The 16,235-nt window shown below is 38.6% G+C and overlaps 1 protein-coding gene across 1 annotated transcript in view; it reads right to left on the reverse strand.

The window, feature by feature from the left end:
- Window positions 1–776: 776 nt before the first annotated feature.
- The window catches only part of LOC133517144 (phospholipid-transporting ATPase VA), a 119,877-nt gene continuing 104,418 nt past the window's right edge, over window positions 777–16,235 (reverse strand). Inside the window, exons 12-16 of the mRNA XM_061850311.1 lie at window positions 12,803–12,926; window positions 11,620–11,882; window positions 8,972–9,159; window positions 8,490–8,633; window positions 777–6,354 (exon numbers count right to left, since the gene is read on the reverse strand). Coding sequence (XP_061706295.1) covers window positions 6,297–6,354; window positions 8,490–8,633; window positions 8,972–9,159; window positions 11,620–11,882; window positions 12,803–12,926 — 777 coding nt within the window. The 3' untranslated portion in view covers window positions 777–6,296. The remainder of the gene's footprint in view (window positions 6,355–8,489; window positions 8,634–8,971; window positions 9,160–11,619; window positions 11,883–12,802; window positions 12,927–16,235) is intronic.

Below are 16,235 nucleotides of genomic sequence, written 5' to 3' on the forward strand. Positions count from 1 at the left end.
CTTCTCGAACCACTCGCTACGCTCGTGGTTCATTTTCGGAAACTTTAATTTGCTCGGGTAGGTATATCAATATTAGCACGAGCGGTTAAACAACAACTTTGCCCCCTTGTAAAACAAATAACTAAGGGCCGGTACAGACGGACTGCAACTTGTATGGGAACTGCACGTCGACGTTGCAGTTGGAGTGCAGTCGGCATGCAGTTCCCATACAAGTTGCAGTCGAGTTGCAGTCCATCTGTACCGGCCCTTACAAGATTTCGTGAAACGAGCGCCCGATTGAGGTCGGCAACGAGTGTGCTTCGTGCAATCGTGCCATGTCGAATTTCCGGTTACTAATCTTCACGTTGGATGCGCTTCTGGTGTGCGAGCGGGATATCTCTATACATGAATGTCTCGCTCGCACACCGGAGCCACGCGCGGATCCGCATCAATGAGATAACCGTGTACGGTGCCGACGACACCTGACGACATCCTATGGAAGATCGCGTGTGTTGGTCATAATAACGCTGCGAAGTGTAATTTGGAGATTAAAGGGTTCATCCATGTTATCATAAACGATGTTACTTTAAACTGAAAACTAGGTTTATATCTCCATATAAACATTATAAATATTGACTTAAGAATTCTAACGGTTTATTAGCCGATGGTCGCACATGTAGGTTGTATTATGCAATGTGTATGCAGTTTAATTAATTGTGTAGATTTTTTTTTTATAAGCTTCGGCGTCTCGAGATTATAATAGAGATAATTTGAAAGGACTAATAAAACAACTGATATATTAAATAATTTGTTATTTTTATTTTAAAAAACAACATCAATATGTATTTCCAAGTCATCGTGGCTCGCGCTGGCATGCGTGGCGCCCTCTAGTTTAATTTAGACCGTTATCACAAAAACATAAATGCATTTTACACCCAATAACTAATATCGTCAAGATAAAAATCTACTTAGATCAAATTAAACTCAAGCCTATATCAGATAAATAGTGAGATATATAACATAATGCAATTTTAATTGTATTTATTGAGAAAAATCATCTTTATGCTACATAGGTACTCTTGACTTCCAAAGTTTGATGAATTTTCAATAAAAATAATAATGCTTGTTAATACTATATTTCGTTGACAATGGACTAGTTATACATAATAAATTAAAGGACAACTAAAACTTAAGAATATTAAATAGTGTAAAATTAAATATTGATGCCTTGCGAATTTTCAAAACCTACTTTAGTTAAGAGAAATGCTTTATTAGTTTCATTTTGACATAAAATATTATTCCTTCGGTTGGTACCTAGGGTATGTGAACACATTTTTTATAATTTTTGCCATACTTAATTTATATTCATCAGACGCAGCACTGAAGCAGGCTAAACTTAAACCGCGTGTTTGAATGCAACATGGCGTATTTATTTTTTGCAATAGTGTATGTAGTAAACATATTTTGTCTTGAAAGTCCACACGTTATATATCAAATGTGCATCTTATTTGTACTCTTATTTCAAAAAATCTCATTCCGATCAATATGGCAAGAAACACAAAAGTATATGAGAAATTTCGCATCTCACAAAATGACTGGAAAATACATGATTTATTTCTAATACCTATTAGTAATTTAACGGAACAAATTAAAAGCTCTAGATAAACAACAGTCTTAGTACATACAAGTTATTTACACAAAGTTTTTTTTTTATATAAAAATATCCTACTGTACATAATATAACAATAATTATCAATGTAGAAATATAAATTGTCTCTATGTACACAACTAGAAACAGTACTAAAAATAGTCAAATCTTCTAGGAATCATTGTTTAGAATACGCATATGGAGCTGTCGGGAAATACCAGCTCTGAACATAGGCGGGGCAAAACGCGGTACCGATTGGAATGTTATATACGTCGCTTACATATTATCGCCCTGGATACATCCCGAGTGTATTTCCCGCCATATCAGGTTCGCTAGACAGATTGCAGCACCATCCAGTTGCAGACGCGCTGCGCGGCGTTAGAAACCTGCCTGAACAAATCCCCCACGCGTAGCGCGCGAAGCCGTTGCGTAACTTAGTAAAGATTTTCAAAATATGACATTACACTGCACAGTTAAGGTTGAATTTGCTTGTGCACAATCGGGGCGGTGAGTTCCACATTCGACTACACACAAACATAAAACTTCAACAATGAAACATAACTATATTGATTAGGGCACATAATGACCCAGTTGAAAATTTACTCCCTGTCTCTTTTGCTAAATATCTCGCACATAATGTTAAAAATAACGTTTTGAGAAAAGGGAGACTTTTTTTGAATAGGGATATAAGCGATATGTAATTCCATCTCGGACATCTAACGCATGGGATTTGAAATCGCAAAGGAATATTTTATTACTGATACACCTAGGCAAAGTTTTCAACTGCGAAGTGTACAACATGTTAGCAAAACAACATTCTCAGTTTCTACTAAATCGAAACTACATTTAATTCTTGAGAAACTTTCCAAGAACTTTCCAACTATTTTGAAAAAAATTACTGTGTTATTAATAATTATAAGCCCTAACCATTTAAATTCCCTTATCAATCACTAAGCCATGTAACGATTCGGCGCACTTTATGTGAAGTTCATAAGACCCAATAGGGGACAGTCTGGGGCAAGGCAGCGTCTCCGCTAGAAATCGCCAGGAAGCCAAACATCTCACACTAGGCTACGGACCACGGCCGCAGTCGCAATAAATATATAACTATGAACACAAAATATAGCCACGGGTAACTTTCGCGAGCGGTTTAGCCTCTGTGGTTTGATATTAAATGTTGTCATTAATAGGTTATAAGAAAAACGGTTCATATTTACATGTAAAGCTATGCTATTTAATAAAATCGAAAATTGCCCGTCGATATGCTAACGCAACACTTACACACCAATCACCTACGTATCTCTCTCAAGTCTTATTTCAAAAGTTACGGCGGAGAAGGACATAGCTACTTACATACGAGTAAATACTTGGTCAAGCGTATGCAAAACTGCACATTAAAACTACTAATAAATACGAGAATTTCACCAATTATTATGAAATTGGACAAGATAAGAGTCGAATGAAACATTAAACTAAAGGATCCTTAATGCTTCTAAAATAATTATACACGTGGAGCATAAGGTCACTTCTAATCTGTGATGGATATGGAAAGCCACATATAACAAAGTTAAGAAAATATTTTTAAAAATTAGATACCTACCGGTTATCTATAAAGACCTGAAATCTACATTTTACTAATAAATCATAAGTACATTTATAGGATAAAAGTGGCCGACGACATGCGGCGGCAGTAGGATATAGTAAGAGACATCTCTTCATTTAATGTATTTTTCAAGTTAGATCCTCCTGTTAGATCCCACAAACGTGTGTGCCATCACGCTCAACATAAATCGAATAAATTACAATTAAGTTTTTCTTATTTGGCGGGATTTGAAAGGGTAAAGAAATTAAATACCTAACTTTGGCTTGTCTTATGACGTGACATGTCAAATCATATTTTCAACTTTAACATTGGTGAATTCATTTTGTGACTATTCTGTTAATATTCAATCTATTGGGGTATAGTGGAATTGAAATATAAGCAAGATTTGATATTGCTAGTACAAATCCTAGCGTTACTTAAACTTGACCTGACGAGTGACCTCTATGGGGATGTCAACTTCGGTAAATCGGTATTTAAATAGAAATGGTCCCGGTTGCGCTAATGAACATAGCTGCTAAGAAATTGCTAATCATTTAAGGTATAGGGTATATGCGATACACAGGATTGACAGAACTATCAACGTACGCGCGCTTATTATACGAAGAGTGTAGCTTTCGCGGGCCCGGGACCCACTTTATAAAAGGTTGTGGTTTGTAACACAATTGGTAAGTTTCTAAGTTATTTTAAAATCGGTTTCAACTTAGCAGTTAAGCTTTCCCTATGAAATGAACCCCAGGTTTTAACAGCAAAGAGTTATTCATTGTATAAAAGGTGTAAAGAATAAAAAAAACGTGCCCTCGAGTTTAACAGCCAAACTAGGCTAGGCTATATATGGCGCCATATATTTTATGGCGACTGAATGCTTACTTTAACTGTTGACAACCAGTGTATTACCCGGTAACGTACGGTAACGGGACGGTAGAGCGACATATACTTCAACTATGCCATACTATAGTACATTGTGCAACGAGGTGGGTACGGTAATTAAAGGGAATTTAAGGGGAATGCAACAACAACACAATGTTTTTCATCACACTAGCGAAGAAAAAACGAAATTTTAGCGAAATAATTCTTAAATACGGTGAAATATCAAACATTCGTCCGCCATTGTGTCATTTTTTGACAGGTTAGGCATCGAAGGCACAGACCTATTCGGCTTTCAGTCACGATTGAAAATTATGTAAAAATATTTTAAACGGCTATTAAATTAATCAAAAAAATATTTTGGTACATAACTAAAAATATTAAATTATAAACTTCAGTATTTTAAAAGTAAAACTCATTATATAGGCCATTGTACTTAAATAAGACCTTTCATGAAAGTAGTATATCTTTTATGATGAAAACAATATTTTTCTTAAAGTAATTTTTTAACAAGCGATACTCCAAATTGCGTTGAAAGTACAAGTTGAAACGCACGGATTGCGGAGGTTGCGCGTTCAAGTCCTGCCGGAAGCGTAATTTTTTCATTTTTTCCTTTAATATAAAATTTGTAATATTTTGGTTAATTATTCATTAGTTCAGCGCGAATAAAAATAACAAAGAAGAATTAAATATACAACGTTAACGGATAATTCGACAGCAAAGTTAAATTGTGGATGCATAGGATCATTAAGATAGGGAACGTGTGAACGGTAGGGGGCAGCACAGGAGCCCCCTGTAATATCTACAGGCTGATTTTTAAGTCGTGAAAGGCAACAACATTTCCCAATAAACTTTGTTTAAGCTAACGCGGAGCGCTAATTCAAATGACAGTTTAATTTGTCATTATCATCAATATTACTATTTTAACGTTTCCAGCCAGCAAATACAAAGAGGTTGAATTGAATTTGATTAATCTGATATGAGGCCGTGACAGTTCTATGTAACAAGTGGGGTAGCCATGAGTCTCGGTAAGCGTGAGTTATAAATTAATTAATTATAACAAAATACGTTTAAAGATGTTTTAATATCCTTACGTACAAGTGTATACATACACTAAACGTACAGAGTAAGAAACACATATTTCTGATCACGACTTATGAATCACCCTGTATGTATTTTTTTTATCTACTCCGTTGGTGGCAAACAAGCATACGGCCCGCCTGATGGTAAACAGTCTCCGTAGCCTATGTACGCCTGCAACTCCAGAGGAGTTACATGTGCGTTGCCGACCCTAAACCCGCCCCCCCTCTTTGAGCTATATTTAACTTTTGGATTCAAGCCACTAGATGTTTGACCCAATAGCCAATAAAGATATGATTGCGTTGATATGATGGAAACAAATGAGTCCCAAAACAAAACCTACTTTGTGATGGACAAGTGAAGTGTGGCTACAGTACGTTTATTGTCAACGTCGAGATATTCACTATGCCAGCTACAAAGTACACTCCACAAACCCGTGAAGGTCAATAACTATGAAGACTCAAAACTATGAAAATTGGTCAATTTGACTATTGTCAGGATTATTTCAGTTCGCATTATTAAAGTATGGTAGAAGTATCAAATGTTTTTGGAATTGTAAGGCTCGCTCAGAACGCCTTAAGTTCGACTGAACGCCATACTGACGGCTCACAGCTTTGGGCAGTATAACCCGATTTAATAAGTGATAATTGTTGACATAACTCGCAGTTATGTTAAAACTTAGACGCGGCATGATTTTCCACATAAAAAGTATGTGTATTATTACGCCACTCGACTTTTTGTCGTATATGACACGGCATGTAGCATGAAACATTTGTTAGAATGTGACACATTGGTCCCGACATCATACGAAAGCACTATATTAGTCTATAAAATCGTGCACGCTGACCCAACCAGGCATGTTATTATACAAAACGTTTCATCGACTGCACTTATTTCGTACGCAAGGTTCAAAACTTATAAAGGTTATTTTCAGGTTAGTGGAATGAATACCTTTTTTACGTATACAAGAGAGGAGATTCTGTTCCTCGAAAGAAATGAGCAAGAGCGTCAGACGATGCTACGTTTCGGTAGCCGTGCCGTTTGGGAGCGCCGACGGTTTACATTTACTTAAAAGTTAAGACAGATCACAGCCTAGGTTCGGTTCGGAGCTCACGCGTGCGGTCACGTGATGGCCGCCACGTCCGCGGCGGTCTTCTGCAGGCCGTCCTCGTCCGTCGACCTGCCGGCAACAACATACAAGCTCTATAGCTTTTGTTCTATAACAAAAATAAAATATGAAACGTCATTAAAAACCCCCATAAAAAAATAAGAGGACGCTTTTTCGTAGTTTAATCTTGTACTCCAAGATAATGTTTTTAATAAAAATGTCTCACACGTTGAGTATGAAAGCGAAAAGATGCATCGAAAAATCACTGCCGTTCATGCTTGGAACAAATACGGATCAGAAACATATATACCGCAGTAACTGCAAAAAATCGATTTCTAGATGAATGCAAAAAACTATAATATATAAACGCGATAAGTGTTAAGTGATTTATTTTCGGCGATGCAATAATAACTTAGATCTTGTTTACAGACAAGCGAAGTAGTCGAAACACACTATGCAATAACCTCACAAACACAGACTTTTTCCAAATTCTGATATTTATATCATTTAAAAAAAGTGGGTGTCGAAAAAAGGTAAAGTTTATTGTCGTTCATTGCCTTTTTGACGGCCGGCATTTGCAAACTAAGATAAGGAATTCTATATGCATCCTAATTGGTTATCTTTATGGGGAGGCGAAGTTTAGCCTAAACAAAAACAATCAATAAACTGTCCTTACTACCTATTGTTTGTCTCATTACCTGCTTATACCCTTTTCATTATTAAGATAAATAATTCTAAATGCGTCGTAATTCGTGATGTCTATGGGAGGCGGAGTTTAGCTCGCTCGTAAGGATCGAGGCAAAAAAATTCTGAACTAGTTCACCGCGAATGTCCCTGATTGTAATTTTTAAACCGCAGTAACAGAGCCTCATCTACAGTGATTTAGTTAGTATTTTGATTGAATAATAGTGCAACAGGAGTTAGATATTGCATAAAACATACGCGTTTATAACAAAATTAAATGTAACTGGTTTAAAGTAGTAAATATACGTAAAAACCAAGAGTTCCAAATGTAGGTAACATATTTGGATATGATACTTGGAAACTGCATTTTTATTCGTTTTGTCGATATAAATGTTACTAAGAATATGAGATCTAGAAAAGAATAGAATAAGAGAGTCATGTTACCTGTAGACGTGCGCCTCGGCCCTCACAGTGTCGCAGTGGTAGTGCGCGGCGTAGGGCACCTGATTGTAGGGGAGTCGTGTTACCTGTAGACGTGCGCCTCGGCCCTCACGGTGTCGCAGTGGTAGTGCACGGCGTAGGGCAGCTGATTGTAGGGGTGTCGTGTTACCTTTAGACGTGCGCCTCGGCCCTCACGGTGGCGCAGTGGTATTGCGCGGCGTAGGGCAGCTGATTGTAGGGGTGTCGTGTTACCTGTAGACGTGCGCCTCGGCCCTCACGGTGTCGCAGTGGTAGTGCGCGGCGTAGGGCAGCTGATTGTAGGGGTGTCGTGTTACCTGTAGACGTGCGCCTCGGCCCTCACGGTGGCGCAGTGGTAGTGCGCGGCGTAGGGCAGCTGATTGTAGGGGAGTCGTGTTACCTGTAGACGTGCGCCTCGGCCCTCACGGTGTCTCAGTGGTAGTGCGCGGCGTAGGGTAGCCGAGTCTAGGGGAGTCGTGTTACCTGTAGACGTGCGTCTCGGCCCTCACGGTGTCGCAGTGGTAGTGCGCGGCGTAGGGCAGCTGAGTGTAGGGGAGTCGTGTTACCTGTAGACGTGCGCCTCGATCCTCACGGTGTCTCAGTGGTAGTGCGCGGCGTAGGGCAGCTGAGTGTAGGGGAGTCGTATTACCTGTAGACGTGCGCCTCGGCCCTCACGGTGGCGCAGTGGTAGTGCGCGGCGTAGGGCAGCTGATTGTAGGGGAGTCGTGTTACCTGTAGACGTGCGCCTCGGCCCTCACGGTGTCTCAGTGGTAGTGCGCGGCGTAGGGCAGCTGAGTGTAGGGGAGTCGTGTTACCTGTAGACGTGCGCCTCGGCCCTCACGGTGTCGCAGTGGTAGTGCGCGGCGTAGGGCAGCTGAGTGTAGGGGAGTCGTGTTACCTGTAGACGTGCGCCTCGGTCCTCACGGTGTCGCAGTGGTAGTGCGCGGCGTAGGGCAGCTGAGTGTAGGGGAGTCGTGTTACCTGTAGACGTGCGCCTCGGCCCTCACGGTGTCGCAGTGGTAGTGCGCGGCGTAGGGCAGCTGAGCGTAGGGGAGTCGTGTTACCTGTAGACGTGCGCCTCGGCCCTCACGGTGTCGCAGTGGTAGTGCGCGGCGTAGGGCAGCCGCGCGCGGCCGCGGCGCCGCGCCAGCACCGCGCGCCCCAGCACGTTGGGTCGCCACGAGTTGCGCACCGCGTGGTACGCCATCCTGCAAATTTGACGACATAAGCTCGGGCGCCTATTTGACAAAGATTGCTTAAAAGAAAAATGGCTGAAAAAAAGGGGTGATTTGTCGATAAAATTTATGTTCATGAAAGTGATCAAAGAGGATTCGATTAAAGAGGATATCACTTTTTAATTGACAAATTAAACAGTTAAATATTTTAATGACAAAACACTTCCGGTTTTAGACTTTAACGCAATTTTCTTGGAAACAAATAGGGGAAAAATATTGAAACTGTCGTTTTACACAAATAGTTTTAGATTTAGCCCAAGCCCACTTCACAATTTTTCAATTAAGTGGTAAGTAATGTGAGTAATACTGACCTCGGCGCGAGCGAAGCGACGGTGGCCACGACCACCACCAGCCAGTAGGTAGGATCGGCGATGGCGTGGTGGATGATGTGGTAGGCCATAGGCATCCCCAGGAGGGAGAAGGGGACGGAGTTGTAGATCAGCGTGCCCACGAAGAACGCGCCCAGCGAGCCTAGCAGCGCGATCGCGTGGATCACCGTCTATTGTACACAAATATACGCATTTACTAAGTCTAACATTCATAAAATTGTAAACAAATAAAAGCTAAAATGCAGTTTAACCCCTTGAGTAGCACAGACGCGATATCGTATCGAAAATGATAACCAAAATTCAATTATAAATTTACACCTCCAGGTTGTTTAATGGCTGGCAAATTAATTTAATTAGACTCATGGGACCCAAGGGGTATTCGCAATTCCGATGTCTCAGATGACGTTAAGGTTACGGTCTGAGCGACGCGCCACCCGCGACGGACAGCGTGCCGTGACATCATGACAGGCGACGTGACCGTGACGTTACGACTAATTCCGGTCGCCGTTTGCGGCGGATGACCTTGGTGAGAGCCGCACGAGGTGTACTATAATCTTTTGGCAAAATATTTTTCGCCAAATTTGACTTTCCAAAAGGCTCATCGCCCATAAGATTCATTTCCCAAATGAATGATTGTTTATTTTATTTTTATTTAGAAACAAACCGTCTCAAATGATTACATTTGACACAATATAAAGTACTAAATTGTAGACTTACAGTTTCCTTAATAAAAAATATGTAAACCTAAACGATAAAACCTAAAAAATACGAATTATCGATACGCATAGTTCGTAGAGACACTGGCAGAAAACTTGCAATTATGTAATATCAATATCATAGTTGTTGCAAAGATAATCGTTTCGTTTAATTATCTTCAGCAAATCTACATTTCGTATTTTATTCATTTTCATACATGACCAAGTAATAATTAGTTAAACAATAACATGCCAAAAAAGAGTTTTACTAACTGTAAAATTGCGATAAGTTGTTTTGACAAATGATAGTTTAGGAGTAAAATAATTTGCAGTGTGATACTTTGGGAAAAGTTTATTGCCCATACATTAGTACCTAATATGGATCAATTGTTTATTTATTATATTTTATATTTTTATATATATTTTATATTGTTATCAGTAATAAAGAATTTAATTAGTAATTCAGACTGTCAGATTCAGGGTCGGTAGTTTAAATATCGTGTCTTGAATTGGTTTACATGTGAAATAATACGTAAAATTGTACATCGGTACGAATTCAGAAGTATATCTTAATTCGTCTACACGTATTACAGTGAGCTGCGAAATTGCATGGAGAAATTATGAATGAATTCATTGATAAAGTCGCCATGCACTTTTACGGCTGATGTTACAACTTATTTTCTATGTTTTAAATTCTTCTTTAAAGTCTCTACACATAACAGCACCAGCGTAACATGTGGACAGCAACCGTAGTCAAAAGGGTTAATGTATATGTATAATCAGAGGTTACCGCTTGAAAGTTTTGTGCTTAATTAAAACTAGGCATGGTGTTGGCCACAATCGCCACTAAGTGAACCTAAACCACACAAAAACTGTGCTCACGCGTGGTGACGGTCTCCAGTTTCAGAAATTTGGTTATTAATTTATTATGCTCAATTCCCATGGAAAATAGTAATTACTGGCAATGTAATCCATTTCTCACGAACAATATTATGATTATGCAACATTACTTAGTAAATAATGTGGAAGTATTCCAACATCTAAAAAATAACCAAAATTCTGAGACTAGAATGGTAGCTTTCGGACAAACACATCTTAATAAATAACATATCAAGTCCACACTTTGTTACCCACTTACAAGTTTATGATAGAAAAGCTGCATGTAAATATGTATTAATTTAGTCAACGCTGAGTAACATTCAACTTTGTGTATAACATCTAACAAAAATTGCACAGCACCTTGTCTTCAAGCGGGCCTTAAACAAGTATATACTTTATTTTCTCGTAATTCTGCTACAATTGAGTGACAAACGTAATGCAAACAAATATGTAGTATTTTTATCAAATGACACCTTCAAACATTTCCAACCTTTACAATTAGTAGGCCAATCAAATTAGATAAAAAAAGTCATTGGATTGCCAAAGGAATTCACCATCAATTTCAATGGCACTACCAGCAACGTTTGGTGGATCAGACACTGGTGAAAAGGCGTTTTCGGATTTTAACACGATCATACCAAAAATAAAGAAATTCAAAATGGCGGCAGTTTATTACAACTCAAACAACTTTAAATTCATATTAGGGTACCTTTCGCATAAAGATACTCACATATAGATTTTCATCATGATTGGAACAAATTTTCCGTCGGACGTACCATTTTCGAGCTACAAGCAAAAAACTGAAAAATGGATGCCTTGTTTGATGGATGACTCGAATTAAACACATTTAGAACCAAATTAAGGTATTAAAACGATTTTCAGCTTGCTGGGAATTAATTTTTCGAAAAAATCCTATTTTGATTGGCCTATAGTGGCGATCACCTGCCGAGCACGTTCCGCGAAGACGGATCGCGTGAAGAAAGGTCACATTATTGTTAACGTTTGAGCCGATTTCTCACTCAACGTTCCCCAAAGTACCGTTAAACGTGGACTCACCCAGCTCCTAGTCTCGATAGCGACGTACGCCAGCATGATGACCAGACAGCCGGTCATGTTGCAGATGCCGAAGGCCCACAGGTCCACGGTGGAGTCCCAGTAGGCGCCGACGGCGGTGAAGAAGATGACGACGCTGATGTAGAGCGACTCGGCGAGCACGAGCCAGTAGGAGTGCGCCTGGTAGGCCAGCCCGCGCCGCGCCGCGCTGTACAGCCCGGGCCGCTCCGACAGCAGCGCGGCCGGCGCCACGCGGTCGTACGCACCTGTCGCCGCCAATACTCTCATCAATCTACGCTATTTCTATATTCATCATTCCATATATTATAATAGGACAATCTTATCAAACCGGCCTAGTCCCAGTAAGCTGAAGAAGGCTCGTGTCGTGGTTACCAGACGGCCATACACATAATACATAGATATATGTGTAAAATCCATAACTCAGAAACTATTATTTGTAATCAGCACACAAAAAAATGCCTAGCGGTCCGGAAATACCCAATAACTATTTGTGAGGTTATCAAATATTGTATTTATAAAAATCATAAAGTACCAACTAAAACAACACATTTAATAAGCGATTTCAATAAATAATAAACTTAAATTATGTCATATTGCTGACGAGTTTAATCAATTACTTTTGGCTATTTTAGCCTTTTTATGTTGTAAAATATATGAAACTTAAACACATATTTTCCAAATGTTAGTATTTTATAAAGTACTTAAACCATTTAAAAGGAAGTTATTCGTTATAAATGCTTGTGAACATTTACAATAGTCGAAGTGTTTTATTTGTCTAATATTATATTCCACATAGGTGAAATTGTTACATACAATTATCAATTTGGTATCACTATGTTTTACCTTTTGGCGCACAAAAACATGTCCTTAAAATAATTTATACAATAAACAATTATTTGGCGTTAGTTAAAAACGACCCGACTGGGCAAGTGTGCAATTGTTGAAAACTAGCGCTTGGAAACCTTCCTTACCCTAGTGCTATAACATAAGAGAAGTCTAAACACAGCGACCAGAGGCCTGAAATTCAAACCCTAAATGATTGGTGTAAAACAAAGAGAACATATTAAAAAAAACTCTTCTTCAGTACCTATAGTGAGGGAATTATCTACTAAGAAGTATCTGTACTGTACTTTGTGTATACGACATGTGTGAGGTGGGAACTCACCGATGACGAGCGGCGGGAAGGCGGTGAACATGAGGTTGTATGTCATCATATGCAGCTGGTCCACCATCACCGCCGACGAGAATCCGCAGTACAGCTGGTACCAGAACACGAGGAACACGAACGTCTGTAACACAAGCAGGCATGTTAATCTCATCAGGCATCTCAAAATAGACAGGAACAGATTCCCATGACCAATCGCCTCCCGGCCGAAAACTCGTGTAGTAGTTAATGGCTAGGTATGATGAACCCTCGTGGACGTGGAACATGTAAAAAATAAGCGCTATACCTTTTTATGATAGCAATAACAAATCATGAAACTTTGCATGTAGCATTTCATCAGGCGTCAACGCCTGAAAAGCCATTAACGGATTACGCAATTTACACATTACGCATACTTTGCCGCACATAAAGTGGTAAAGCGCATATTTTTAGGGTTCCGTAGTCAACTAGGAACCCTTATAGTTTCGCCATGTCCGTCTGTCTGTCTGTCCGAGGCTTTGCTCCGTGGTCGTTAGTGCTAAAAAGCTGAAATTTGGCATGGATATATAAATCAATAAAGCCGACAAAGTCGTACAATAAAATCTAAAAACGTAATTTTTTTTAGGGTACCTCTCCTACACGTAAAGTGGGGGTGAAATTTTTTTTTCGCTTCAACCCTAGAGTGTGGGGTATCGTTGGAAAGGTCTTTCAAAACTAATAGGGGTTTTCAAGAAACATTTTTTGTTAAAGTGAATATATTCGGAGATAATCACTCCGAAAGAAAAAAAAATGTGTCCCCCCCCCTCTAACTTTTGAACCATAGGTCCAAAAAATATGAAAAAAAAATCGTGGAAGTAGCGCTTAAGAAAGACATTAAATGAAAACTATAGCGGACATGATCAGTTTAGCTGTTTTTGAGTTATCGCAAAAAGTTTTCCCTTCATAGTAAAAAGACTTACTTTAATTAGGTACTGATTATGAAAATTTGCCTATTTGTTTAACTCGGGTGAAAGGTACCGTTTCATCCTTTGGTTAACAATTTACTATACTTTAAGCTCCAATTTAGCTTATTGTGACGGAAGAGTAACTACGGAACCCTACACTGAGCGTGGCCCGACATGCTCTTGGCCGGTTATTTACATGTTCATTTTACAGCTGGTCGGTCTTTCCACCCCGATACAACCGGCTGACGGTTGTTTTAATTTAAAACAGCATCTAAACTATCATCTGACAAAGTATCAGCCGGGAGGCGATGACTGACGAAATATGCTCCTGGCCCGCGGTCTTAAACTTAGATCATAAACTGTCGCGTGGACAGTCGATGTACTAGAACTATTTACATCGCCCTTTGGGACAACTTTTTTTCACCAAATTTCACTTCCCAAGAACCTTATCGCAGTGGTTTTGTCTCCCAAATGAATCTTTAGCAAATTTACATTTATTCATTAGGCCAAACGTTTTCTTTTGGCTGATATTATATTCCAAAAAAAAAAATCGTTTATTACAAATTGCTACTTGAAAAATAGGTTAGGTTAGAACCATGACCCAATGTTAGGTTGTTAGGTTAAATAACGTGGGTAAAATAAAGTGAAACTTTCTGGAATGAGCCATTTAGAGGTCACGCAATGAAAGTGTTTATTTGTTGAAAATATAACTTATTGTCTATTTTTAGATACAATTTGTTCGGTGATGATTTGTATTAGATTCTAGGACTTTCAGTATTATCTGTAATAAATTATTTTTCCACGGTAAAATAAACATGAATACAGAATGATATTTTTTTAATTGGATCGTAAGCTTAAAATGTTAGTTTGGGAAAAGTATGTTATGCAAAACGATACTTTTAACTAAATAATGCTTGGTAAAATGAAACATGACCAAGTAATCATTTGTTAAACAATAACTTGCCAAAAAGAGTTGAGCTAACTGTAAAATTGCGATAAGTTGTTTTGACAAATGTTTTTTTTAAGATGATAATTTGAGCAAAATAGTTAGGGAAATGTTTTTGCCAATACATTAGTATACCACTTATATCACCTTTACATGGCTCATGTGAAATTTTTATGTAAGCTAATTAGACATAAAGACGAAGCTCTCAATCAATTTTAGATTTCGAAAAATGTTCACATGACTGACACATCACTGAATGTTATCCAAAGAGTAAAGTAAGTATATAGGAAAAGAGATCCCTCTTGAAGCATTTTAAGGAAACTAATTTCGAAACGCTCTCTCGGATTTGTATCCGAAACTAGCTATGTATGTGTGCGTGGACATCTACATATGCATCCGTATGTGTAGGTACTTGCGTACTACATAATATTAGGTCTACTTGGGCGGTTTACAATTTTTTGTTTACTTTCTTGTAACTTTGGTAGTTTTTTGTTTACAAGATATCAAACAAAATATTAACTTGTAATCCGCCCAAGTAGACCTAATATTATGTAGAAAAGTTTTAAAATAACGAAAAAGGAAAAAAAAAGACATAATTTATAGTAAAGCAAGTATATATGTTTATTGCTTTCAATTTGGTATACAAGATAGTAATAGACTAGGTGTTGTAAGTACTTGAATTGTTCTTCTTTTTGCCTTTGTTCATCATTAGCTTCGTCTTCTGTGACTTGTGTCTCAGTCTGACTTAGAACTCTTTCATGTGCGCATTACTGACTTGCCTAGTTCTCAACTGAGCGTTTCTTCTTTGACCTTAACATCCAACTGAACTTGAAATCGAGATTTTTCGGAGGTAAAGTAAAGACAGGTAAAGTGCACATTAGGAGAATTCCTGGTTATTTCGTCTCGCTCTCTAGCTTCGTAAACAATTGTCATCGGACATGTTTGTCGTAAACAAAATTAAAATAATCTACGCTTGTTTTCATCGCTGCATGAGCGCTAGAAGGATGGTATTTCTTCTTACCTTCGAAAATATCTAAGAGTCCCGGCATTGCCTTGAACACTGTTAAAATTTTAAACCTTCAGGTTTTGTTACATTGGAACTATTGGGATTCTAATTTCCCTATTTGAATTTGACTCGTGTTTAATGCTTGCTCCGATTTTACTCTGCTAGAGCTAGAAAAATAATAAGTTAATATCAAACATATCTTTGGTTACATTTTTTTTACAGTAAACAACAGTTGCCAGGTAACAACACTATGAATAAAGATAGGTCTTGACATAGGTACAGTCAGCGTCAAATACTCTGTAGCAGTCAAAGTGGCCAAATAGTTCGGTACACCATACTAAATATATGGTGTACCGAACTAATTGCCTACTTTGGTTGCTACAAAGTATTTGACGCTGACTGTACGAGGTCTATGTAACCTTCTTAATGTTGAATTCATGCCTTTAAATTGTACCAATTTTATAGTGACATCTGGTGATGTAGTTTGCACAATCGGTAGTCAACTTTACGCAAAAGTAGGTTATAGGATCCCATTAATAGAAATCGCTGCCATCTTTA

The sequence above is a fragment of the Cydia pomonella genome, chromosome 4 (assembly GCF_033807575.1).
Source record: "Cydia pomonella isolate Wapato2018A chromosome 4, ilCydPomo1, whole genome shotgun sequence".
NCBI classification, from domain to species: Eukaryota; Metazoa; Arthropoda; class Insecta; order Lepidoptera; family Tortricidae; genus Cydia; species Cydia pomonella.